Source organism: Paramormyrops kingsleyae, chromosome 4 (assembly GCF_048594095.1).
Source record: "Paramormyrops kingsleyae isolate MSU_618 chromosome 4, PKINGS_0.4, whole genome shotgun sequence".
NCBI classification, from domain to species: Eukaryota; Metazoa; Chordata; class Actinopteri; order Osteoglossiformes; family Mormyridae; genus Paramormyrops; species Paramormyrops kingsleyae.
In genome coordinates this window covers 13857149-13884227 of record NC_132800.1, presented here as the reverse complement: position 1 = coordinate 13884227, position 27079 = coordinate 13857149, and the positions used below count along the sequence as shown (strand labels likewise).

Genomic DNA, 27079 nt, shown 5'->3' with positions numbered 1-27079 from the left:
CATCATGCATTTACTGTGCGTTTGTAAACAGGGTGTGAATCTTGTCTAATAGCACTAATGCTAATACTAATTATAATGTCATTCAATCCACCCATCAAGTAGCTGTATTCAGAAGCCTAAGGATTAGTAAGACCATTAATCAAGCGGTACAAATAACAGATCTACATTAAAGAAGTAACTGTATGGCCACACACACACACAGGATTGTAATTATATCTTTGTGGGGACTCTCCATTCATTTCTATGCGGAAAACTCTAATCCCAACAGGACGACCCTAACCACTACCCAGCCCTAATCTTAACCTTAAGGAACCAAACAAAATACGAGACTTTTAGCACTTTTACTTTTTCGATTGCATTCACAGATCTGTATGGGGACCTGAAAAATGGTCCCCACAATGTGGGGGGAAAAAAACAGGTTTTTATCACATTGTGGGGTACATGTGGTCCCCACAACGTATTATATGATAAAAAGAGTCTGGACAGCCAGAGGCTTCCAGTGACAGGGCTAGAGAAGTCAAACGGAAGACCAGGCTGTGCCTCTTTGCCAAAAACACAACTCAAACCTCCCCAGAGGGAATTGCCAATGCTTATAAACTGCCTTCCCACTTCCTGGCAAAAATAAATAAAGCCACAATAACGCTATTGTTATCTTCTGGAAGACCTAGATGACCATCTTCGCGGAACAGTGACAACATCCTCCAAGCATCCGCACATCTGCTCCGGAATCAGGACACACGGCGCACAACCAGTCAAAGGCGTCACGGGACCCCGGCCCCCGCCATCGCGGCGATGGTGCCCCCCCGCCATCGCGGCGATGGTGCCCCCCCGCCATCGCGGCGATGGTGCCCCCCCGCCATCGCGGCGATGGTGCCCCCCCGCCATCGCGGCGATGGTGCCCCCCGCCATCACGGCGATAGTGCCCCCCCGCCATCACGGTGATAGTGCCCCTTTACACGCCAGCCTTCTGTAATATACAGAGCAGATCATTTGGATTTATAAAAGAGCAAAAGCAAATGAATTAAGAAATATATGAAAAAATCCTTTAATGTTATACATGTCAAAAAGTCATTTTTAAGCCACATTCAGCCAAATGCGATGGACTTTGTAGGTAAGCGTGCACTATGTACAGGAAACCGTATTATGAGAAGTACACTTCCTATTCTCAGGACCCAGAAAATGTTCAAAAAGTCACAAGTTGTCACGGAAAAAAATCGGAAACAAGATGGAAAATCCTAGAAATGCTGGGAGCCCCTTTAATAAGGACGTCAGTGAGCAGCCCTGTCTCCGTAAAGTCCAATCACACCTGCGGATTTCTGGCAGCGCAGCAAGGCTGGAAGGAAGCGGCGCGGCAATCAGAGCCTGAAATGCACAGGTGTTTGAATGCTTGACGCCTCTCTCCTGTGACAGTGTGCAGACATATTAATTACGTTCCTTTCATAAGGCACAGAGGTGTGGAAAAGCTGTGCCTCTCACCTGCTGGTGTCAGGTGTCCTCCCAGTATGCCAGAGCGACTGCTGGGGGAGCCCCACACCCCCCCCCCCCCCCCCAGGCCCCACCCTGTACCGTCTCCGCCTGCCGCTCCACAGAGCACACCCCTCCATGGCCAGGGTGAGGTGTTCCTGGAAGCTGTTTAGCGAGAGGGGTGGAGGAAGAGCTCTGGACGAGTGCAGAGGGAAGGCAGGCAAGGCACAGAGAGCTGAGTGAGGACGGCTGTGCGTGTCTGACATCTCCACGAGTCAGCAAGCGAGGAGGAGGTAAGGGCTGACGCCTCTCTATTACTACATGACATCTTTTAGCGGACGGCATCAGGGCGAATGGGACAAGCCATCAGAAACTGACTGCATGCGTCCAAAACTAACAGGAAAGAGCCGTGCTAGCGCAGACCCGATGCGACTCGGATGTGCGTGCAGGACTGCGACGCAGAACTGTCACTACGGCGACCGGAGGGGAAGGCAGAGCTGCTGTCCGTGTGCTGACACAGCCTGACAGCACCGTCTCCCGGGACGAGCGCCGAAGCCTGCATGCCTGCACGTCCGGAACGAGTTAAAAACCTAAAGCAGGTTCTGGAAATTCTGCCAGATTAGTCATGCAGCCTGCCTGCCATTCAGGTGACAGTGGGAGCTGTCCTGTGTAAGCACGGTCTCGGAACGAGAAGAAACCGCAAGCTACCCCAACGCATGGCAACGAGGGACGCTGCTTTACTCGGGAGGATAATCCCTTAGATAAGGCAGCCGCCGACTGACTTTGGGCTGCGACGGGAGTGCCGGATCAGCGCTGAGTGTGCGCGCTGACACACCGAGCAGATGGCGGGCGGCATCGCGCGGCACGCGACGGGAAGGTTCCGTGTCAGGCAGCACCTACACTGATTACACTCTACAGATCTCAGCATGTCAACAACGAGAGGATAGGAGAGTCAGAGCTTGAGAGACTGACAAACTATGTAAAACATCCATGCATCTACAGTGCTAATGCTATGCATTTAAACAGATGACATGTAATAGTTCTGTCAGCCATTCGTGTGATTTTAAACACTATCGCATACTAAGCAGTAGTTTTTTTTTTTTTTTTTTTTAAAAAGCTGGGCAAAAGGAAGTTAGAATATCACTGATTATTTAAATAAAAACAAAACAAGTACGAAATGTCCTACAAACACAGCACCCTAAATAAGCACCATATTTCTGATCTACCTAAACAGAAAGTTTGCTGCACAGTCTGCACAAAACGGTGTTAAATATCAAAGACATCGTCGTACTTATAAAGTGCAGAAATGCACACGTGGGGAGCTTTGTGCTAATGCTGGAGGTATTTCCCCCGCATACGGAGAACTTGGCGCTTTGACACCCGGGAGGACTCAAACCTGGCTGCTGTCCTGTCGCGTTTCGGGCAGCCGCGCGTGGGAGGGGGAGGGAACACCTCCCCAGAACCAAGGCTGGGCTCATCGAAACAGTCATTCCTCCGGGGAGATGGAGGAGCAGCTTAAAGCAGGAGCAGAGCCTGGTTTTATTAGCTGGCCAGGCTCAGGAGACTGGAGGGTTTGGGGTGGGGGGGTCAGTACCCATGGGGGTGAGCAGCCCCAATCCAAAAGGAGGAGATGATGACTCCCATTATGTTCCATCTCCCAGGGTGGGGGGGGGGGGGCAATTAAGAGCAGCTAGCGTCTCTGCCTTCAGAGGTCCAATCATCTCCATTAGCAAACAGGGGGGGGGGAATCAACATTTGACTCCTGGGTGGACATAAAGGGAAACCCAGTTTCCTCGAATGCAGCCCCCTCTACTTTACGGGGAGAAGCCAAGGTGGATCCAATTTGCCGACAGGCCGCCCTGTCTCTAATGATCATCTCCATCTGGCTTCCCGCACAGCCCTGACAGTGCACAGGCCTCTCGCCCCCCTGCCCCCCAATCGCTCCCACACCACATTCCCAGCATGGGCTCCTTCGTTCCCTCCTGCCAGCAGGCCTCAGCCCCACTGTCAGGGCTGTGCGCTCAGGTGTCACTCAGGCTGACTGACAGCAGCTCTTATTCCAAGTTTTACCGCCGGACTGAAACTTCTTTAGTTCCAAGTTTTTGCTACATATAAATTTAAGTGCTTGTGGGATATTGTGTTTTTCGGGGGGCGGTGGGTGGGGGGGGAGATGTTTTCAATGAATGACTGATTCAGTCAATGCCTCAAGTCCATCTTCCTCAAAACCATACGATGCTGAGGGGCACTTTGATCAAGGAGCCGCCGACAGACAGCCGCATAAATAAAAAGTAGAAGGGGCATCGTAACGGAGGTAACGCGAGCCAGCAAAGCGCCTGAGAACCTCCATCTCCTTCCACACCTGCGGGTGACTGTGCTAACCAGCGGCACGGACCTGCTCGCCGTCACACACGCACTGGGTGAGAGACGTGTGGTGCATGTGTCCCCGCTGAAGACCATGAGTGCATCTGAGTCACAGCAAACACCTACAAAACCACGGCTCTGGAGAAGCACGCAAAAGGATACATTCCTTCTGCCGCTGGATGCTGACTGACTGACTAAAGGGTAACTGATGCTAAGGACCATCCTAAAGGAGCATCTACAGCGAAATAAAATGGGTGCCTGAGGTTCTCTCGCTCAGACGGCAACGAACAGTTAGCGACATGTTACAGAGCCGGCGCTGATCTCGGAGCAGTCAAAGGTGTTCGGGTTTGAAACGATGACGTGCTTGGCTCTAAATGAGACAGCCAAACAGCTGGCTTGTACATCGCTCACTGAGCTTTGCCAAAACATCTCAAGATTACCGTCAGAACGGCCCCCAAGCTCCTTACGCGTGTCCCAGGCCCTTAGAAACACCCCCTTCTCATTTTTGTAATTTACCATCTAACAAAGCCTTTGCTTCTTTTTCATAGGTGTCTACAAATGGAGGACACAGGAGGATACTCCGACTATGGCGACCTCGATAACGACAGCTTCTACGAGGACTACCCGACGCTGTGCGACAAGCAGGACGTGCGCTTGTTCGGGGGGGCCTTCCTGCCCGTCATCTACGGGCTGGCGCTCGTCGTGGGTCTGGCGGGCAACTCGCTGGTGGTGGCCGTGTACGTGCGGTACAAAAAGCTGAGGACCATGACCGACGTGTATATCCTGAACCTGGCGGTGGCGGACCTCCTGCTGCTATTCACGCTGCCCTTCTGGGCGGCCGACGCCGTCCACGGCTGGCAGCTGGGCGTGGCCATGTGCAAGGTCACCTCCGTCCTCTACGAGGTCAACTTCGGCTGCGGCATGTTCTTCCTGGCCTGCATCAGCATGGACCGGTACCTGGCTACGGCCAGCGCCAGGGGGGCCCCGGCGGCCCAGGGCAGAAAGCGGATGGCGGTCTGCCTGACCGTCTGGGTGGCGGCCTTCCTGCTGGGAGTCCCGGACTTGATCTTCACCACGGTCAAGCACACGCCCAGCCAGAAGGCCTGCATCGCCGTCTACTCCACCAACATGGCTGTGGCGACCAAGGCCGCGTTGGAGATCATGGAGGTGGTGCTGGCCTTCCTGCTGCCCTTCCTGGTCATGCTGTTTTGCTACACCAGACTGGCGAGAGCCATCCGCAGGCTCCCCGAGGCCAGGCAGGGGAGGAAGCGGCACGTCTTCAGGGTGCTGCTGGCCGTAGTGGGCACCTTCCTCCTCACCCAACTGCCCTACAATGTGGTGAAGTTCTGGCGCGCCATGGACATCATCTATAACTTGGTGACGCAATGCGAGAGCAGCAAGAGCCTAGACCGGGCCATGCAGGTGACAGAGAGCCTGGCGCTGACCCACAGCTGCCTGAACCCTGTTCTCTACGCCTTCCTGGGCTCCTCATTCCGGCAGTACCTCCTCAAGATCATGAAGGCCTTCGGCCAGCAGAGGAGGACCTGGCATGGCCGGGAACAACCAAGGGAGGTGGAGATCTCCCTCAACTCCCACGAGACGTCTGAGGACACCAGCCAGTTTACTATATGACCCTGAAGCTGCAACACACAGATGTTTGAAACAGCTAAGTACAGCACCACCTATTATTGGGACTCGTCACCTTTTACGACATATATCCTGTATAACTTCCCAGTTCATAGTGGTTTTTATAAAATGCATTTGTATAGTTTTGTATCTATGCCTGCTCTGTAATTTTTTTAACTAATAAAACTACTTTGTTTTCTTAACTTCACCGCAGCCATTGCACAAATTAAATTACGATGGCGGAGTCCTCACAAAGCGAATCGTCTCAGAACCACAAACGCTGCCTTTTCTTCCCGCTGGGTGTAGTTCAGAAACTCCTTCCCCCTTCATGTGTTTCCAATCTGTGGACACACCACACACTTGGGGGGGGGTGAGCTCAATCTGGATGTATGATGCCGCATTCTAGGTAAAAAAAAAGTAGTAAAATGCAGAGCAGTTCTAACTGTCCCAGTGTCTGCATGCTGGGGAAATGGAGGGAGGAAAAGCCACAAAAGGAACAGAAAATGCTTCGGGAACTCTGGCCGCGCTGAGATCATCGCACTCCCCAGGAGGTCCGGTGGGCAGGGGGTTACGGCTACGAAGAGGAAACAACAAACAACTAAACGGAACCGAAAGGCCCTCGGGAGATCGGCATAGTCAGACTGAATGCCAGAGAGTGGTCTCTAGGGGGAGGGGGGGGAGGGGCATGAAGCGGACAAATCACCCCGATCTTCATTCATCCCCCGAGTTAAGGACCGCAAAGGTCACAAACGGCATGTTGAAGGAGAAGACTGACCAAGCAGGAAGGTGCAGGAAATGTCGGGGTGAGGGGGCGGGCAGACACCGTAGGGACAGATCGCACAGAACCTCGGTTAAGAATGTTTACTTTCGGAAGACAACAAAACCACAATGTTTAACAGAAGGAACATCTGGAACCTTCTACTACAGACAATGGTTCAAAACGATAGATAAAAAGTAGTGGTGAATGGCTACATATGTGTATCTAGTGCACACACACAGTAACGGCCTGGATGGAAAGAGATGAAGGACATTTGGAGCCAACGGGTTAAAAAGTTATGTCAACAAAAGGATCAACCACTAGGTGCATATGCACTAGGAGCTTAAGCACTGATCCAGGATCAGGTACGTAAGCAGGAGCAAAGAATACAAGACAGACCAATTGCATAGTCTTCTGAGCACAGACTGAAAACCTCTAGTTACGCAAGACCAAGGAAGTGTGTGAAGAAAAATTTACGAGACACTTGGATTTTAAAATAAAATGAAATAAAACACAACACTGGTGAGAAACAGACAGAGAAAGACTATAATTTAAAAACCACAGTGACCTAATTAGAAGAGACACAAGGGACGGACATCCATCACGAGATCAGTTCTCATGAGCTGGGGGACTGGAACTGCTGCTCTCATCACTGAGAAACACTGTGGCAGATTCACTGCAATCCGCAGAGAAACGGTGCAGCTGAGAGCTCCCATGAAGATGTACAGCATAACAGCTGACGATGTTTGCTCGTCTCCCATGAAGACCTACAGCATAACAGCTGACGATGTTTGTTAGTCTCCCATGAAGACCTACAGCATAACAGCTGACGATGTTTGTTCGTCTCCCATGAAGACCTACAGCATAACAGCTGACGATGTTTGCTCGTCTCCCATGAAGACCTACAGCATAACAGCTGACGATGTTTGTTCGTCTCCCATGAAGACCTACAGCATAACAGCTGACGATGTTTGCCAGTCTCCCATAAAGACCTACAGCATAACAGCTGACGATGTTTCCCCGTCTCCCATGACGACCTACAGCATAACAGCTTACGATGTTTGCCAGTCTCCCATGAAGACCTACAGCATAACAGCTGACGATGTTTGCCAGTCTCCCATGAAGACCTACAGCATAACAGCTGACTATGTTTGCCAGTCTCCCATGAAGACCTACAGCATAACAGCTGACGATGTTTGCCAGTCTCCAATGAAGACCTACAGCATAACAGCTGACGATGTTTGCCAGTCTCCCATGAAGACCTACAGCATAACGGCTGACGATGTTTGCCAGTCTCCCATAAAGACCTACAGCATAACAGCTGACGATGTTTGCCAGTCTCCCATGAAGACCTACAGCATAACAGCTGACGATGTTTGCCAGTCTCCCATGAAGACCTACAGCATAACAGCTGACGATGTTTGCCAGTCTCCCATGAAGACCTACAGCATAACAGCTGACGATGTTTGCTAGTCTCCCATGAAGACCTACAGCATAACAGCTGACGATGTTTGCCAGTCTCCCATGAACAGAACTAGGCTGTTCTTCAATCCCTGCTCTTTCTACTCACTTTGGCAGGGAACAGCTTCCATGCAGTTACAAAACCGCCTTTTTTCTTTAAGAATCAGATCCCTCTTCCTTCCGCACAGAAATCCCAGTGGGAGATTTAAAGGTGACACAAAATCCACTTTAACTCAGCCGCAATTTTCAGTGGATAACAAAATGCTCAGAAGGAAAACGGCCAACAAAACTTGAGAACAATTGGACCCTATGACCAAAATCCAATAGGTTCAATCTGCATACATTTTACAAGTGACATACAAGCGAGGAAAACAGAACAGTGCAAACATTCATACTGTCAAGGAGTCAACTAGGCATAAGTGCAGCTAGGCTGAGCTTCTACTACAAGTGTAAGTAGCTCTGGAGCAGGAACTACCCAACAACTACCCAACAACCCTTAAAGTAAGAACCTATTAAGACTGTTCAAGGCTATTCGATGCATTGGAAATCTTTAATTTCTATCACAATTAACAGATTATCTTGATAACCTAAATTCAACCCTTTAAAAAAAGCTTTGTGTTAATGGAATACAAAGAAAACAGGATTAATTGTATTGTTACTATTAAATAGGAGGAACAAGGCAGTGTTAATTGGGAAAAGGTCAACTACCAAACTGTATGGGTAAACAAACAAAGACATAAAAGAGCTGATTGGGGGGAGGGACAAGCGAGGATGTGAGGGCAGATTAGCAGAATGACGTCACGTCGTTTTTTTATTCTGTGGAAAGCGAAAGATGGACCGGCGGGTGAGATTTAATTATAAATCACAAACGTTTCGTAGGTCGATACTTTGAGACCTCTTATAAGCAGTGAAGAATAAGGAGGAAATCCCTCGCCCTCCACTACGGAAAATCCCAAAGTGATCATCGCTATTATTTTATATCGTTTTATTTCCAGTGCTGCTAACTTTGAATAGTGATAGTTTAAATATTGACCGGCAATATCAGCCGATACTGACACATCAGACTGATGCAGATATCTTGATTTTTATTGACTATCGGCTGATACAGGTATAATAACCGATCTCTAAGGCTAACATCACTTTAGCTAGCTAGCTAGATACTTCAAAACGTTGAACCGGTAAAACAATCTTTTTTGTGCTACAAAAGAAATCGACTCTGACTTTAGAGGCAGATGCAGCTGAATTGCCCATTCATGGGGTCGCAACCCAAGGGTCTCAATCTGCATGGGGCTCCAAAGCAGACGATCATGCAGACGCAGATGCAGAGTACGTACTACACTGACTGCAGATTTTGTTCAACCCAACCAGCATAAAGTGTCACAGTCACAGAGGACTCAACTGGTTGGTTGAAACAAAATCTTCAAAATCTGGATTTTTACTTCTGGACCTAAATTTTACACCTCTGAATGACGGTCGACTGGTATGCTTCCAACGAAATTCAGTAAGTACTGCACAGTAAGCAGTTTCGAATGCACCCTCATGCGCAGAGACAACAACTGCAGAACCTACACAGCACCTCAAAAAACCCGAAGAGGCTTCTGCCAATGTCACATATTGCTTATTGGTGGCTTGTGATGTTTATCTTGGTATCTTAACTTGATTGGATAATACGAGTCCAATAAGTACCATTTTTCATTTTTAACCTAGCAAAGGCGTTATCCTATAACAGTAAAACTACCAAAACAAGTGGCTAAATAAATTGTCACAAGGCAACTAAAACATCTAACAATTATGTGGGTTAGACACACATACAAAGACCGCCATAATCCCAGTTTAAAATGAAGATTATTGATCACAGAGGTAAATTCTGGGCATAACTTAGACTTTCCCTGCTGAAGTTACGGAAAACTCCTATACAGCCTGTCTATTCATTACTGGAAATCTATGACTAACACGCTTATTGGCCTGTACAAGACTCTGTTTACTCGAGATGCTGAATGGGGCTGAGCTGTTCCCCAGCAACTGGAGTGCCGGGGCACTTTCGGCGCAGACGCGCAGACACGCAGACGCGCAGCCAGGCTCTCACTCACCGCTGCTCCACCACTTCCTCCCGCTGATGATGTACTGGTCTCCGGCCCGCCGCAGGCTGCACCTGATGTTGGTGGCATCACTTGAGGACACGTCAGGTTCTGTGGAACAAGCGGTGGAGGGGAGGGGTCTTATTTGTATTAAGACACAGGCCTTGCCAATGAAATTAATTCTTTACATTTGTATAAAGCACTGCGCTAATTAGAATAGATGTGTTCACTGCAAAAGACACAGCAGACCTGGGGAAATGCAGTTGCCTGCCTTGCAGTGCTACGCCAACTCGCACTTAATGTATCGGATACTTTGTACATGCACTGTAAATGTGTATGGCTGGATTTTTTTTTTTTTTACGCAAGTACGGATTTACATAAGTCAAATTTACGCAAGTAGAGGTTGGTCCCACTCACAGTCATAACTTTCACTCACAGTCATAACTTTCACTCACAGAGACAGATGCAAATTCCCACACAGCTTGATCCAGTTTGCCCTTGTTACTACTGGTGTGCCCCTCATTCACATAGTTCTACCATTTAGTCATATAATGTTACCAGCCCCCCCAACAAATTATAAAGGCTGCCCCCCCCTCCCTCCCCTTGGGATTTAAACCACATGCCTCAGAACTCACCTGTCATGCAGAAGCAGGAGCGGATCTCCCCACGGAGGAGGGGCTCCAGCCACTGTCTCTTCTGCTCCTCGCTGCCAAACATGTGCAGCACCTCCATGTTTCCCGTGTCTGGGGGGGGCAAAGTGGGCTCAGAGCCAGAAGGTGCTTCATCTACTCAGCGAGAAGCCCGTCCCTAACGACAGCACACATTAGTGTTTTACATTTAGGTGTTATTAACAGTACTAGTTAGTTGCTTTATACAAGGATAATTACCTCACCTAATCCCCGTTATGCTTTAACAACTATGCAGCAGATTTGAAAATAAAACAATAACAGTATTATGGTACAAAGAGAAGGGCATTTGGGCTGATCAACAAGCCACAGGGGACTGAGAAGGAAAAGGAGCAGTACGAGTGGTGGGTAAGCAATGGGCGGGGTTATGCAAATAAGCCGGTGATGGGCAGAGTATAAACAATGTAACAATTGGGCGAGGATATGCAAGTGGGAGTGGTGTGTACACAATGGGCGGGGTTATGCAAATAAGCCGGTGATGGGCAGAGTATAAACAATGTAACAAATGGGCGGGGATATGCAAGTGGGAGTGGTGTGTACACAATGGGCGGGGTTATGCAAATAAGCCGGTGATGGGCAGAGTATAAACAATGTAACAAATGGGCGGGGATATGCAAGTGGGAGGGGTGTGTGAGCGATGGGCGGGGTTATGCAAATAAGCCGGTGATGGGCAGAGTATAAACAATGTAACAAATGGGCGGGGATATGCAAGTGGGAGTGGTGTGTACACAATGGGCGGGGTTATGTAAAAGAGTAAATTCAAAGCACCGAATGGGAGGGAATATGTGAATAAAGCCTGGTGGTGGGTGGACAATAAAATTAAGAACCAGAGATGCAAATATAGAAATGTGACTAGACCACACGCATAACCAACCAGGGGCTTGACAGTTGAAGACCTCCGGAGCGAAGAAGCAGCGGCCGGTCTCCTCGGCGATGTGGGCGTAGTCCAGCTGACTCAGGCCGCTGACGGCGGGCAGGAACAGGTTCCAGAGCCCAGCGGCCCGAGCCCGAGTCTGGAGGGGGAAGACGGGACACGGGCCTGAATCCACAGGGGCCTGTGTCGTCCCCAGGCAGGGGCGAACGCTGGCACAGGCCACGGCGCCAAGTCGCCCGTCATGAGCCGCTGTGACAGGCGCTAGATCAGCTTCGCGCACAAGGCTACGGATGTGTCACCAGGCTACACTTTATCCCAGCCACTCCTGGGAGAACAGACGGCAGAGATGGAGTGACGTCCAAGTGCAAGGACATTGCACTTATGTTTTACTGAAACTATTCTGACAATACATATTTATAATGAATGGCCAATGCAACTAGACCAGAAAGGCTTAACATGAACCATAACTGTTTCGTCAAGCACACAAATTTTTCCTACCTCAACACTTGAGCGTCATGACATCAGCGGCTAGAAATGCAGCTCAAAGAGTTAGGAAACTCTATGGTTATGTATTAAAAAGGAGACGGACCACTGAGTCTCCTAGTCTTTCAGAGAAATTTTACAGTGATTCAGGATTTAGTTGTTATCTTCATGCCCAAACAGCATCAAAGTCACAAATGTAATATGCATGCGACTCCAAGGCTTGGATCTCGGGCCCCCGAATGTTTGAAACCCTCCGCCTGCCTCAGAGGGCCTCACCTTCAGCTCCTCCATGATGGGAGGCGTCCGCCACCTTGCCTGAGAGCCAGCGTTCTTCACGTAGAACTCTGCCACTTCCTGTAGAAGACAGAGGTCGTCACACAGGTCCCCCGGCCTCCGACACGCGGCCGGTCCCCCGGCCTCCGACACGCGGCCGGTCCCCCGGCCTCCGACACGCGGCCGGTCCCCCGGCCTCCGACACGCGGCCGGTCCCCCGGCCTCCGACACGCGGCCGGTCCCCCGGCCTCCGACACGCGGCCGGTCCCCCGGCCTCCGACACGCGGCCTCTGATGGTCCCCCGGCCTCCGACACGCGGCCGGTCCCCCGGCCTCCGACACGCGGCCGGTCCCCCGGCCTCTGACAGTGCCCCGGCCTCCGACACGCGCCCGGTCCCCCGGCACACTTCCATTCTCAATGTTTCACACGAATTTTCAAATCTAATTTAATTCACTAATCAGGTATGCAGAACAGCACAAGTAAAGGAAATTAAAAGTATATCAAATTCAATATGGAGAAAATTGGAAATGATTCTGTGACCTCTCAAGGAAGGTGACAGTTTCTGGATAGCATCTGTAAGCACGAAAGTTTCACACAGAGCATAGTAACATATAATGTGTGCTTTCTGAACATGCCTGACAGTGACTAACGTCAGAGTACACTGAGGTGACCCATCTCAGGAAGGCGGGTCTGGGCAGATGACTGGCTCTTATAAATAAGCAGACATCCAATCGATGGTCTTCTGCATACCAAAGATAAATTCAAATCAGGATTAATAGCATGTCTTCATCTGTTAGGGGCTCCTGTCTGTAATTAAACACCAGGCACAAAATTGTGTCTTTGAGTGTATCAGTAGCGTGGGAAATGTTAGACCCTCGACTGAAAATGAAAGGAGAGGATGGAACCAATTTGTCATGCAATCGAATGCTGACCTTCAAAGTGGCGCAAGCTTTTGGAAGAGCACACACAAGTTTCTACACGGATTAAGCACCGTGGTGGGTGGATAAACAGTGCTGAAAGTCAGTGATTCAACCATGAAGAGGAATTCATTCTTTATTTTATTAATGACTCAGAACAGATGGGTACAGCTGTTCAACCTGTTTGGCATTTATTTATAACTCTGCCTGTAATTCTCCTATTGAAGTAAATCTCCATAACATTTTTAACTAAGTGACAGCTTAATTGGACCAGGTACCGAAATACGCGTAGCTAATGACAGCTAATACGGAAATATTTTATAAACAAGATAAAAAGATGGGAAAGCAGTGGGTGGCAGCCACTGTATGCTTTTGTGTCATGGGATCCTCAGACCGTTCAGGGGCTTCGCAAGCCGGCGGACGGCCGTCAAGAGGGAGAGGAGGCAGCTTGGGTGACGCGGTGGGCTCCTCTGAGCACGGAGCTGAGGGCGGCACCGACACGGTGGAAGCGGATCTCCGTGTAACCTGGCCAGCCCCTGAGAACGGCGTCGCTCGCCTCACACTCACGGGAGAAGAGCTTTTGTCTGTCAAGGCCATGCGGCCGTGTAAAATAACAGGATGTAGCGGCCGGTGTCAAAGAGGCGGTATTCCGGGAACAAAACCCGCTTGTGTGCAACGAGCTGGAGCATTAAAAACAGCAGTTAGAATATCCTTCTGGGCTGCAGACACACCACCATACAATAAGAGGCCAAACAATAAGATCAGGGTACATCTGCTTCTCTGGCCACAAGAAACCTGTATCGTGTAGCTAATACAGCCCTTATAGGACGAGCGCCAAACAAGGGAAAACACAGAGTGTCAGCTTTGACTTTTAAATACACACAATGGCAGAGAGTTATGTGACGTGGGGATGAAAGGAAGGGTCGGCGCTTTGAGGATGGGTCAGAAAAACTGGCAAGGAAGACGGATAAATAAGGAACAAAATGGGCAAAACAGAGGAAAACAGGACACAGAATGGTACGACTGGTAATCAGCCACAGGTCATGTGATGAGCTGGTCATGTGACTGCCCCACCGGAGGACGTCCATGCTCACCTTACAGGTCAATGCAGTCTCTATTCCACCTGCATTCACCCAGGTAATAAATTAACGATGACATACGACACCGTTTCTTATTAACATCTTCCACGTGATTTGGCTGGAATCTAAAACCAGGGCAAAGCCAGGCAGTAAAATGCGGAGCGTGAGGAGCCTGGGGAGGCTTGATGGGCACAGACCTGCTGAGCGGGGAACACGTGCTGCTTCATGAACTGCTGGACCTGGTGGAGCACGGCCCGGCCCTTGGGGGTCATCTGGAAGAGCTGCCCGCGGCCGGCCAGGGACGTGGGGGGGGCGGACGCCTCGGTGCTGCAATGGGAGAGACGGGCCGAGGGTTTACAGTGCAGCCTGAGCGCCACAGCTCGGCAAACAAAGGGCCGCTTTCAGAAGCCCTTCTTAAGCAATAGCGAGTCTGACTGTGAAGTACTTATGAAACTCCTGGAATGGAGGTTTATAATCAGACAAAGCAGTTTCCATTAGTGCCAAGCCATCTGCCTGACAGATTGTACGAATTACGCTGGCATTTATGGCGAAGTTTATGCACCGACCCCTCAGCAATCCGCAGCCCCGCTTCTGCCAGCGGCTCCACGCTCTGGCCAAACTTGTGGGCGTCGGCGGCGCTGGCGTTCCCCAGCAGGAAGCGGGCATAGATGCCCTGTCGGGGTGGCAGGGAGAGCAAAGAGGCAACAGGGAAGCAAGCAGAGAGGCAGAAAGAGAGGGAGGGAGAGACAGAGGTCAGAGACGACAGGAGGAGCAGAATGTGGCATCAGAGGGTAGACTAGGGCTGGGCAATATCTAAAAAAGTAACATGCAACTTATTCATTTAATAACATTAGTGGTGCTGATCGTTTCATTAGTCTGGAAAACCAGGATCATCATGGGAAATGACTGACTGGTGGGCCGGATTCAGTTATGATTTTAAAACATGCAGCGGACTGGGGGGGTCAAATATCTTGCAGCAGCAGCGGGCGGGAACCGTCAAAACGTTGGCGGGAGTGGGATCTTAAAGAGGTCCCTACAGCTCTAGGCTCGACTAAAATAAATACCATTAATCTTTATCGTGCTTTGTGTGTAGTCGCCGCCGGCTTCCCCGACAAGCGCGATAATCGCTGGTTACCGTCGGATACCTACATCGGGCTACTTGTCCGGTATCGTCAATTACCGATAATATTGTCGTACTGCTCAGCCCTAGAGAAGAAACGATACAGCAGTACGATGAAACTATGAAGCCTTTTCTCTCTAAATGTTAACTGCCCTGCCAAGAGCATCTGAGCACATAGGCAAAGAGTTGGCTTCATGCATCCCACAGACGACAGCCGCTTAGATTAAGTTCTGGCAACACTGAAAGCCCCAGAGAGGGCGTTCACGCCAGGTCCAGTGACCCCACCTCAGGTCCAGTGACCCCATTGCTCGCAGACCGCGCTTCAGCTCCCATAATGCCAATCACACCGTAACAGTCAGCCCCCTTATTCCCAGTAACAGACAGTGCACAGTAGCCCCGCCAACCAGTGGGCATCCAAGCCATTTCTCCTGTCAGCACCTGACATTTAGATAAGCTAGCATTTGCCAATTTCCACATTTCTACACCAATTCTGACACGATCCAGATGGTAAAAATCCACCGCAGTGTGTCCATTCTCCTGTCCTGTCGCTTCATTTCCTTTCCGCACTCCTGGCCTGATCCGTCCCACATTCTCTCAGATTGCTCCTGCAGATGTTTACCGGTGGGGGTGGCAGGACAAAAGCCCGCTGATTGCCTCTGAATTGTCACACAAAGCCCTGCGTGAGGGGGCTGCCAGCGACGGCTTGCTGTTAAACACATTCAGGTGCGGCAGATCGAGAAAAAAAAAAAAAAGCGAAAATGAATACCTAGTGACAGTCCCTCACGCCCACCATAATCAGGGGAACAACACAGCAGCCTGAGGCAATCAGGAGCCTGGGAAACCAGAATGTCCGTCTGTCTGCTCTCAGCTATGCCGACCGACGTTCCTGCCCTGCGGCGAGCCCAGCTAACCGCCACAGTTCAGCCATACCTGAGCTATGCCCGCCATCTTGAACATGGCGAGGGCCAGAAAGAAATTCCACTGGGGGAGAGAGGGCGGTATCCCTCGGCAACGGCTGTACACAGCAGCAAGGTCCGTGGGGGAGGGGCTACCTGTCAAAAGCAGGTAGAGAAGAGACTGTGGGGGCTGTGTGCATCACGCAGCTATGAGGTCAGACTGAGACAATGCTAGGTAAACTGGGCCAGCCACCTGTGAGCTGGTGGGGTGACCAGCGGAAGCTGGCGACAGCCAGGTGACAGGGACACACACCTTCCGCTCCCCCGAGACCTCCCATAGAATCGAGGATGCTGAAGTGACTGGGCCAGTAAAAGGGCATGAGGAAGTAGGCCAGGTCCGCCAGGGGCTGGCCAGTGGTGGAGAGCTCCCAGTCCAGCACCGCCAGCACACGGGCCTGGGAAGGAAGTGGGGGGAGTAAAAATGTGGACCGTCTGGGAATCCCCAAGGACCAGTTTGAAAAACACTATTACAGTCAAACAAAGAGCATTTCGATAACATCCTGAATTCTTTGTCTTGGTGGCACCCGAACTGCTTGGTAATGTCAGCCTCGACATTACGTACCTCGGTGGGATGAAAGACGAGGTTGTCCAACCGGAAGTCCCCGTGGACGAGCGTGACTTCACTGTCATTGGTCGGCAAATTATTCATGAGCCAATCGGACAGCCGATCCATAGCCGGGACGTCCCTGTGGCTGGAGGCTCTGTACTGTTTCGTCCAAGTGGACACCTGGAGGAGACACCGAGAACATTCTTACAGCTCATTGCTGCCGTGTTCCTTAAACTTTATTTCCACACTCTTGCGTTAGTAGTGATGAGAAAAAGGCTCATTGTGAGTTATTGTGGCAATCAGCCCCCTGATTATTTCACTGGTAAATCCATCGATGTGTGATCGACAGCACACTGTAATTCCAAACCAATACTGGCAAAAGTACAACAACAAGACCTGTCCTCCACCTTCGGCTTTTGGCTTACAATCCTGCGCCATATCCTCTACACCAGAGGTCCTCAACTACTTTTCAAATTGATCAAAATTTACAAAAATTTGGGGGACTGAGCAAGAAGAAAATTGGTTGGTAAGTAAAGGATATCATGCGGTGAGATTTTAACTGTTTTTTTGGTCCTGGACTGCCAGTTTAGTACCCCACTCTATGCCATTAACTAAACCTTTCAAGGAACCAATCATCCTATATGTGTTTTTTTAGGCGGGGCTCTTTGATGGATAGTTCTAGAAACTAGAGAGAACATGCAAACTTGAAGGTATGAGGCCAAAATGTAACCCAGCAAACCACCGTTCCACCTTCCCCTTTTCGTTTTTCCATTTAACTAGCTGTCCAGGAAATAAACATTCACCGGGCGAGCAGCCACCAGGCTGACAGACCACACGGCGGAGCCCGACTTTTAATAGCTGCACTTGACCCTGCAATGAGACCCCGAGCGCAATAGCTGCATGAAAACAAAGCCACTCCAGAATAAAATGAGGAAACACACCCGGAGCCTGTGCGGGAGCGCTGATGGATGGTCACATGGACACGAGGCCGTGCAAACAGCGAGGCGCGGTCACACGTCTGTCGGCGCTGCGTGGGTGTGCACTCTATACCCCAAATGGCGACCTAGCATGTTTTTTTTTTTTTTTTTTTACCAAAAACGCAGAGATCGTACTTGTGTTCTTGGCAAGAGCATTCTTGCTAACTCGCGTCCCAAGAACAAACTTGGGACACGATGAATTATGGGATTGTTCTTGTTGGCAAGGATGCAACCCATGCATCCTTGATATTTGGGGCTGAGCAAGAACAACATCTGGGGATTTTTGCTGTCCTCCGTACTTCTGATCTTGAGTACTGGAGCTGTGTCCCACTTCTGGGCCTGCATCCTTCGGATGACACCGTCTACGAAGGCATGGGCTTTGTAGGTCGCATTCTTTAAAGGTCGAACAGAAAGATTTGTCAGATGGGATAGGCTGTGTCTGAATTCAGGGGCTGCACCCTTGTAAGGCTGCACTTGAAGACTAAATGTGTCGCAGCGGTACGACTAGGCTGTCCCAATTGAAAGGCTCCTTCAAGTGCAGTTTAGAAATACATCCTCCTTTTAGCAAGTTGCAAGGGATCCACCCCACGGATGCCCAACATATCCCAAGATTCATTTCCCAGAAGTAAAGTGGGTGTGTCCTGGCTAGACGATAGGAGGGGTGCTTTGTGGCTCAAAGGGGAAGGCGGGAACAGCGGAGAACGGTCAGACCATTCCATTGGCTGATGCTTTCCAATCGACCTTTGAAGGATGCAGCCCCTGAATTCAGGCACAGCTATGGTCTGACTAATAATTTCCTATTCGTGTCATTAGCTGTTTCTACCCTTACTCATGCATCACGAACTGTGGCTCCTAGCCGGGACACACCAGGTGTTTCCCAACACCAAGAACGCAAAGATCATACCTGCGGTCATGGCAAGACCGGTCTTGCTAACTTGCCTTCCAAAAACGAACTTGGGTTGCAATGAATCATGGGATTGGTTTGGTTGGCAAGGATGCAACCAATGTATCTTTGATATTTGGGGTGGGGCAAGACCAAGACCTTCAGATTTTTACCGTCCTCTGTACTTCTGTTCTTAAGGTTTGGAACTGGTCTTTGGCAATGGAAGATGGGGTAAAACAGGTATGTGAAAACACAAGTATGGTCAAGTAGGCATATTGAGAAACACCTGCCTTTGTGACCTCCACACAATTAATCATGGGATAGATTAGGCCATGAAGGATCCATCGGGTGCAACCTTTGCAACGCTGGAAAAGGAGGACACATTTCTAGGCCGCATTTGATGGGACAGCATTTGGCCACCAAATGCAGCTTTCAGAGGATGCAGCCCCTGAACTGGGACAGACCCTGGAATTGTACATCGCGTATGATCAAGCCAAGAACACAAGTATGATCTTTGCGTTCTCGGTATTGAGAAACAGCCCTAGAACTGTGCAAACCAATCCACAGTGACGCCCACAAGGAAACTCTTCAAAGAAAAACACTCACACAAGCTATTAACCTGGCCCGACCAAAGCTCCACGCCACCCCATCCCCATCTACCTGTCTCTTGCAGTAGCCAGGACCTCTTCCGTAGTCTCCAAGCCCCAGGGCGGCCAGGTCCAGGGAATGCAGCTTGGCCAAGACCTCAGCGGCGGCCACGTACAGAGCCACCTGCTCCGCCACACTCAGCCCAGGCAGCCGGATGTCTCTGAAAATGCGGCCCTGCGAAGGCTCTGCCTCATTAAAATACAGATTATAAAGTGCATGGACAATGTTTGCCCATTATCTCAAAAAAGAGCCGGGACAGGACAAGCCTCTCCGTGAGATTATGGAAGGTACCGGTTAATTCGCACCTGCACGTGCTCCATGACGTAGAACTCAGTGCCGATAACCGACTGGTCTGCGCAGAAGAGCAGGGGCTCCGGTACGGGAAACCCCGTTTCAAACAAGGCCTTCTGCACGCGATACTCCCTGTCCACCTGTGCGCATGAGCAGCATGCAGTCGTTTAACGGTAAAGAGACCGATCCTAGAGGGATCATGTAAAACCACAAGCTCACTTCACTTGGGGGAAAAAGCCTAAATAAACTGCCCTCATTTGTATAAAGGCACATGTTTGAAGCAACCGTTCAATTTAATGTTCTTACACAGCAGACAAGTCACGCTTAGGTGACTAGGCTTAAAAGTTCTTACGACTGCACTAGCAAGAGTTATTTATTTCCCATTGCTCTGTCTCCATCTTGCGGACGTCACTTTAATAACACTTAGAAAACAAGCACGATATCATACACATGCCATTCTTCCTAATCTGTTACTTACACACATACATTGTGTGTGTGTAAAGGGGTTTTCTATATCACCTGTATGGAAGAAAATATGCATGAAGCTAAATGCTAGTGCAATATATTAGTCTAAAGTATCTAATTCTTTGATCAAGCAATGAACGGGCAGCTCATAGCTTTCCAGAAGATATAATGTTAAGCGCACATCCAAGAGCAACACGACACCTTGTGAGCTCCAGGAAGCAGCTCCCCCGGAGGTTTCTTTCTGAGGACGTATCTCCGTTTAGACGTCTGCAGAAGAAATGTGGGGTTGGACTGTCCTTTTCTGCAGAAAAACAGAGACATAAGAACTTATTATTAGGGTTGCCAACTTTGGTCAGCTGGTTGCCGTGAGATCTTCAATTAGAGACAAGTCTGTATACACATTTACATGCATGTAACAGCTTTGTTACCTTGTAAATAGTTTGCACGGTTTGCAAACTACCCCAACACTTTTGAAGTAGCTAATTTTAAGTTTATAATGGAATAAGATAGATTTGCAGTAAGATTTCTTGCGTAATCTTGATAGTCAGAAAGCGTGAGTGTCTCGCCAAATGCGTGATAGATGTCAACCCTCTATTATATTGTATAATATTGCATTACATCACATTACCAGATACCTACCCATACTGCTTGACAATGAATGTATCGCTGTTTATGTCCCGTAGTTTATCCGACAAATATTTCTGTAAATTCGCGATGTTGAACTGATGCTGCTCCCGGACAGCGGTTATTTCCTCGTCCATATTTAATATAACAGGTATCCGATAACAGAAAACTTTAGTAATGCTTGTTGTTTAAATCAGGAACCAGAGAACAGAGAGTTCAAAGTCCGGGGCAAAGTACAGTCATGCACAGATTCCGGGTAACACCATTACTGATTCCACTTAAAAACTTTGGCCAATTACGAATGATTTTGTGGCACTATAGAAGGATGATTTGTTTTATCGTTGTACGATTTGGTGTATATTTAAAATGCGTTAAAATTATTTGGGATACATTGAAAATGTATTAAATTTGAGGTAGGAACTTTCGATGTTGTTTCTAGTCGGACGAATTATAGCGGAGCTCCAAATAAGGTATTGAAGTGCCTGTAGTGCAGACGTGTCATAAGAATTGGGGAGAGGCGTGGGAATCTGTGTTCATTTTCCAGCGATCTAAGTGTTAATAAGGTGAAAGGAGGCGTTAAAATGGCGACTGTGGAAGAACTGAAGCTGAGAGTCCAAGAACTGGAGAATGAGTTGCTAAAATGTAAGCTAAGACAATGTTCCGGGAGCGATGGTGATGGCAGTCATGGTCATCACAGACCCAGAATCGAGAAGATGAGCGCTGAAGTGGTGGACAGCAATCCTTACAGGTGATAAGCACTGCTTACATGTGCCGTGTTGGTGATCCACTGAGCACGACTTCAATTAAACAATCTGTCTTGTGTTTCATAAGCGATTTGTTAATGTTTATCTATCGCTTCCACCTTCCAGTCGTCTCATGGCATTGAAAAGGATGGGCATTGTTGAAGACTACGAGGTGGGAAGGACAACGATGTCCCACGTATCTCTCGTAGCTTGATGACTGTATTCTGCTTACTTTGGCAGAGAAGGGAAACATCTGTATATTTTACACGTCCTTTCCTTTCAGAAAATCCGCACATATACGGTAGCAGTGGTTGGAGTCGGGGGGGTGGGGAGCGTTACTGCCGAAATGCTCACAAGATGTGGAATTGGTAAGGTAATAAACACTTTCATTTAATTTGCAGACATTATGTACAGAGACATTATTGGTTCTGACTGCTGGCAGAGCGGTTTCCGTAAACGTGTAGTAATTTGAGCAAGTTGAGGGAGGCGTAAAGACAGTTTATAAAGTATCTATTATTATTATTATTATTTGAGGTTGGTTTTTACGTGATTCATTTTATCATTAAATCATGCTTACTTTCTCTTTTTTTGTGCTGCAGTTGCTCCTATTCGACTATGACAAGGTGGAACTTGCCAACATGAACAGGCTCTTCTTTCAGCCCCATCAGGCTGGACTGAGCAAAGTGGAAGCTGCTGAACACACATTGAGGTGAGTGGTCAGTGCACTGAGCAAAGGAAGCCGCCTGGGTAAATCCCCCGTTCTCTTGATCATATTTTGCGTTCATGTTTTTTTTTTTCCAACTTTATATATTATTGCTTATTTTAATAGCCAAAGATGACAGCACAGAATGAAATTCCACAAAGACATAAATATGCAGGAAAGAAGCTTTCATCTTCCTCTTGAACAGCACCCTTAGGGAAACATATAGTGTTATGCTGTTCTGTAAGTATCCATGGTTTGACAGGTTGTGGCTCATTGGATGATCGCTTTGGGAAGCTTTCAGGATCTGCTTATCCTGAAACATCTCATCTCCATTTGCTCCCCCTCTCTCCTTAAATGTCCACCCAGGAACATAAACCCGGACGTGGTGTTCGAAACCCACAACTACAACATCACGACCATGGACAACTTCACGCACTTCATGGAGCAAATTAGGTGAGTGATGTTACCCAGGCTCCGCCCCCATGGGATACGACCAGTACTTCAGCAGAGCCCTTGTACTGCTTTTTTTGTGGAACATCGTGCTTCACTGTAACACAGACCCATTCAAATGTTTTGGGTGGTCCTCTGCTGTCACATGATCAGCTGCCTCCCCTGTGTCTCGCAGTCACGGGGGGCTTCAGGAAGGATCACCCGTGGACCTGGTACTGAGCTGCGTGGACAACTTCGAGGCTCGAATGGCCATTAATGCGGTGAGAGCCCCGCCTGCTCGACCACATAAAGCCCAAGGGATCATCTCTGCCAATGACTGGGGTTTTTGCTGATCTAGTTTCTAAATGGGTTTTGTATTTATCCATTAATCACTAACTGTGTGTGGCTTAGTGGGTTAGGATGCCGTGCCTGTGATCAGAAGGTCACCGGTTCGAATCCCATGGTCAGCAGAGTGACGTCACTGTCAGCAAGGCCCTCAACCCCAGCATCCACTAAATAAAAAAGAAATGTAATTGTATATTTGTGTGAAATGTTTTCTGAAATATGTGTCACACCCCATGTTCATTACTTCAGAGGGATAATTTACTGGCACGGTTTAGCTTGAGTGCACGCTTTGGAGAAGCGTGTAACACGCTCCTGAGTGCCACATCTACACATTACCGCAGGCCTGCAACGAGCTGGGCCAGATCTGGATGGAGTCGGGGGTCAGCGAGAACGCCGTGTCAGGACACATCCAGCTCATCATTCCCGGGGAAACGGCCTGCTTCGCGGTACGCCATTGGCTATAGGACCCACCGTCACTCTGCTCAGTAATCTGCTTCATTTACTTAGTTGTCCCTTTCCTACACCAGTGTGCCCCTCCCCTCGTGGTGGCAGCGAACATCGATGAGAAAACGCTGAAGAGGGAGGGCGTGTGCGCCGCCAGCCTACCCACCACCATGGGCGTGGTGGCTGGCATCCTGGTGCAGAACGTCCTCAAGTGAGTCGTTAGCGTAGCGCTTTGTGGTTCGGATTGAGTACACCAACATCTTTAGTCACTGTGACACAGGCTAACCTGCTTAGCGTCTTTGGGTGATGTCATTTTCATAGTGCAGCATGCTGATTGGATGTTGCTGATTGGATGTTGCTGATTGGATGTTGCTGATTGGATGTTGCTGATTGGATGTTGCTGATTGGATGTTGCTGATTGGATGTTGCTGATTGGATGAGGACTCAAAACTGAGTGGGCACTGTGTAATGGGGTCATGCATATAGATACCAATGAAACGTTACAGATCTGCTAAGAGTCAGGATATAACTTATAATATTTAGGACATTTTGGCAAATGTGAATTTTTTTTTTCATAAACAAGACTTTGAGGACTCCAGGGGCCCGTGTCATGAAACTGGATTTCTTGCTTAGCCAGACAACTTGTCAGGCTTACATTACCCCAATTTAAATTAACTTTCTTTTTGTTCACTTACATCTAGCCCAGACTTCCTCAAACTATATATCTCTATATCTCTGGCTAACCAACAAATCTCGTTTTGCGATTCAGGCCCCAGGAATATGAAGCTCACCAATAAACAAAGTGAATAGTGAAGACAGTAATTAGGGATTTGAGGTTTGGGGGGGGGTGCTGGCTGGGTGTGACCGGTGTTCCTGCTCAGGTACCTCCTGCGCTTTGGGACAGTCAGCCACTACTTGGGCTACAACGCCATGCAGGATTTCTTCCCCAGCATGTCCATGAAGGCCAATCCACAGTGCGAGGATCGCTACTGCCGGGAGAGGCAGGAGGAGTTCCGGGTGAGGGGCTCTGGGATTCATTCATATTTTTATCTGTATTTGCTGTTTTGTAATAAGAATTAAAGACTTTAGATTTTATACTGAATGATTTAGGTTGTTCTGTTTTAATGTGTTTTTGAAATAATTTGAGTAATCCCTCAACATGCCACGCCCCCCCCACAGAAGAAGGAAGTGGAACGGCCCAAACAGGAAGTGGTGGAAGAGGAGGAGCAGGTGGTTCATGAGGACAATGAGTGGGGTGCGTGTGCGTCTCTCCAGACGGGACCGTTATCACGTAACCAGTCCAGCTTGCCCTGATAACTCTGCCTGCTGTTTACATGCACATCACACAAACATCTGAAAAAAGCAAAACCGACAAACTCAAAATAGAAACTTTGATCTTGGCATAAAAAACACACAGTACCCAAAAGGGCATCGTCGCCTGTGCAGTTTTACTGTAAAATGAAATGCATGATGGTGCTGATGATAACTGATTGTGTATCACTGTACTGAATGAAACTCTGTCTTCAACAGGCATAGAGCTGGTCTCCGAGGTAACGGAGGAGGAGCTTAGGGCCGCCTCAGGTCCAGTGCCAGACCTCCCTGAGGGGATCACCGTGGCATACACCATCCCTGAAGAGGTCATTCCCCCCCCCCCCCACCCCAACCGCATCGCAGATTGGTTTCTTCCGTTCAAAGATCAGTGCTGCCACCTCTTCCTAGTTCATGTTTCAGCTCCATAAAACTAGAACAGAAAGGATCATTTAAGGAAATCGTCCCCTGTTGAATGGGCCATGTGGCTTTGATTCCCCTTTCACAGTAAATTCCACCTCACCCATAACGTCATTTTGAACTGTAACCCTGACCAATCTGTCCAGATGTCTGTTCAGACAGGAAATGATTTTCAAGTGTCCTTAGCTTGAAAAGGAAATACAAATGGCCAATTTGACTTAATATGCTGATAACTTTGACAGTGTAATAAGTCAATAACTGTTCATTTGCAGATTTAAATCTAAAACCATTGTTAAATATGTCATGAATATGCCCCATTGATATCCCCCAAATGATCGAACTCCTGTAAATGACTCTGATTCCTCACCTGTTTTATGCCCCCCCCCCCCCCACAGAGAGCCACACGGGGGCCCGAGGAGGACACAGTCCCGGAGACGGAGCAGAGCTTGGAGGAGCTCATGGCTCAGATGAGGAAGATGTAGCCATAGCAACAGGGAAACGACCCACCTGACTGAGGGGCACCAGAAACGTGTTCAGAAAGATGTAAAAAAATCTTTGCTTTTTGACCGACGGCAAGGAAAGGCGGAGCTTCAGTGCGGCTGGCTAGAGTTCTGGTCTTAAGGACTGTATTTCTGTCTTGACATAAAAAGACTTATCATCTCATGCTTAAGTCCCCTTCCCATTAATTATTAAAGACATCCCTCCTAGTTAATCACTGTACTGTAATTACCTGCCTGTTACATGGCTCAGCATAACGGCCAGGCGACACAGAGGAAATCCCAAACCTCCAGCTGTCTAGGCCACAGACGTCATGCTGGTGTTCGCTCCTGCTGTGTATTAATGATACCTGTCCTTCCTCCTGTGTGCAGTTTAGCCCTGATAACACTGATTAAAAATGCAAAAGAAGCCAGTCTACGCTTCAGGACAGGGTCTGAAATCTGTTGGCCTGAGCGCTGGCCAGTCGTTGGCTGTTACCGCATCCGAGAGGTGGCGTTTTATCAGCTGGAGTGCTACACTGTGTGACCACCAGGGGGCACCGTGTGTGAGTGTGCGTGTGAGGGAGGGAGGAAGAGGCTGGTTCCAGTGGACCAGCATTTGGGTGGCTGAGTGGTTCTCCGTAAGTCTGGTGTTCCCTGCGGTCCAGGCCCGGCCCCAGCTTTCCAGAGAGGGCTGTGCCCTTATCCCAGACAGTCCACATTTTCGCTCCCCCCCTGAGGACTGGGTTGAGAAACACAGCTGGGATCTGGAATGGCTGCTTCTGACCACACAGCTGCAGTGTGAGCCTACGCCCTCCTCTGATGTGACTCAATCTTAAAGGGGACCTATTATGCTCATTTTCATGGTTTATAATTTTATTTTGTGGGACTACTAGAATAGATTTACATCTATTTTTCCACATACTGTGCATCTCTATTCACTCTATATCTCTGAAACACTGTTAGAGTTTTAAACCCCACCCCGATGAGCCCAGTGTGCTCTGATTGGGCAGTTGCACGATTGGTCAGATTGCCATACATGTCCCGCCCCTGTTTTGCAGTCTGGACAGATCATTAAGCGGCTAATTAGAATTGTGTTACGAGGTGACCTCACCATGACCCTGTAATAACATGCATCCTGGGTGATCCAATCAGAAGTGGACGCACCCAAGATGCATTGAGGACAATGAGATCCGATCGCTAAGACCACATCCTTGATTTCTCCTTCTCTTAATGTTTGGCAGATTTTGCATATGAAAGCAATTTATATGCTTATTTAAATAAGTGCAGGAAAGTGAGATCCAGTTACAATCGCATGTTAATGCCAGTGAACGGACATATTTAGCGCTGCCCACTTGTGATTGGATCACCCAGGACGCATGTTAATGCCAGGTGTGAACAGGGCCCCCTGTCAGAGAGGTAAGGGCTGAAATTTCAACAAGGCGTTTCGGGCGGATTAGAGAAGAGTGGTTTCGGTGGGGAGTTACTCCTTTTGTACTTTGGGCGTTAGGACTTTGCAGACCGTTTACATGCATATAATGCTATATAATACAGTAAAGAAAAGGGCACAAACAGAAAAGCGTAATAGGTCCCCTTGAAAGAGATGGTGTGATGTACAGGGTTCAAAGCTGATCGGGTCTT

The 27079-nt window shown here is 48.8% G+C and overlaps 3 protein-coding genes across 5 annotated transcripts in view; 2 read left to right on the top strand and 1 right to left on the bottom strand.

Moving 5' to 3' along the window:
* acad11 (acyl-CoA dehydrogenase family, member 11) overlaps positions 1–20806 on the bottom strand; it is a 30414-nt gene extending 9608 nt beyond the window's left edge. Inside the window, exons 1-13 of the mRNA XM_072710724.1 lie at positions 20586–20806; positions 20148–20247; positions 19496–19621; positions 19203–19364; positions 16698–16862; positions 16389–16530; positions 16110–16231; positions 14626–14732; positions 14257–14386; positions 12067–12144; positions 11308–11446; positions 10383–10490; positions 9760–9858 (exon numbers count right to left, since the gene is read on the bottom strand). Coding sequence (XP_072566825.1) covers positions 9760–9858; positions 10383–10490; positions 11308–11446; positions 12067–12144; positions 14257–14386; positions 14626–14732; positions 16110–16231; positions 16389–16530; positions 16698–16862; positions 19203–19364; positions 19496–19621; positions 20148–20247; positions 20586–20707 — 1600 coding nt within the window. The 5' untranslated portion in view covers positions 20708–20806. The remainder of the gene's footprint in view (positions 1–9759; positions 9859–10382; positions 10491–11307; positions 11447–12066; positions 12145–14256; positions 14387–14625; positions 14733–16109; positions 16232–16388; positions 16531–16697; positions 16863–19202; positions 19365–19495; positions 19622–20147; positions 20248–20585) is intronic.
* Positions 1603–5654, top strand: LOC111836228 (atypical chemokine receptor 4-like). 2 transcript variants are annotated; one of them, XM_023797298.2, is made up of 2 exons: positions 1603–1757; positions 4374–5654. In XM_023797298.2, the coding sequence occupies exon 2, from the start codon at positions 4384–4386 to the stop codon at positions 5455–5457; it is 1074 nt and encodes a 357-aa protein (XP_023653066.2). In that variant the 5' UTR covers positions 1603–1757; positions 4374–4383; the 3' UTR covers positions 5458–5654. The 2 variants fall into 2 exon arrangements, with proteins under 2 accessions (XP_023653066.2, XP_023653067.2); XM_023797299.2 differs by lacking the exon at positions 1603–1757 and adding an exon at positions 3133–4026.
* A 73-nt stretch (positions 20807–20879) lies between the features above and the next one.
* uba5 (ubiquitin-like modifier activating enzyme 5) lies at positions 20880–25674 on the top strand. Of its 2 annotated transcripts, XM_023797296.2 has the most exons (12): positions 20880–21318; positions 21440–21485; positions 21597–21686; positions 21913–22022; positions 22383–22469; positions 22642–22726; positions 23132–23236; positions 23318–23445; positions 24116–24251; positions 24414–24489; positions 24765–24871; positions 25358–25674. In XM_023797296.2, exons 1-12 carry the CDS (start codon positions 21152–21154, stop codon positions 25442–25444), a joined length of 1224 nt encoding a protein of 407 aa, XP_023653064.2. In that variant the 5' UTR covers positions 20880–21151; the 3' UTR covers positions 25445–25674. The 2 variants fall into 2 exon arrangements, with proteins under 2 accessions (XP_023653064.2, XP_023653065.2); XM_023797297.2 differs by lacking the exons at positions 20880–21318; positions 21440–21485 and having other exon boundaries at positions 21595–21681.
* The last annotated feature ends 1405 nt before the right edge of the window (positions 25675–27079 follow it).

Coding starts and splice junctions, on each gene's coding strand:
- uba5 (XM_023797296.2), top strand. CDS start 21,152: ATGGCGACTGTGGAAGAACTGAAGCTGAGAGTCCAAGAACTGGAGAAT. Junction 21,319..21,439: donor GTGGACAGCAATCCTTACAG/GTGATAAGCACT, acceptor TCCACCTTCCAG/TCGTCTCATGGCATTGAAAA. Junction 22,023..22,382: donor GCTGCTGAACACACATTGAG/GTGAGTGGTCAG, acceptor ATGTCCACCCAG/GAACATAAACCCGGACGTGG.
- LOC111836228 (XM_023797298.2), top strand. CDS start 4,384: ATGGAGGACACAGGAGGATACTCCGACTATGGCGACCTCGATAACGAC.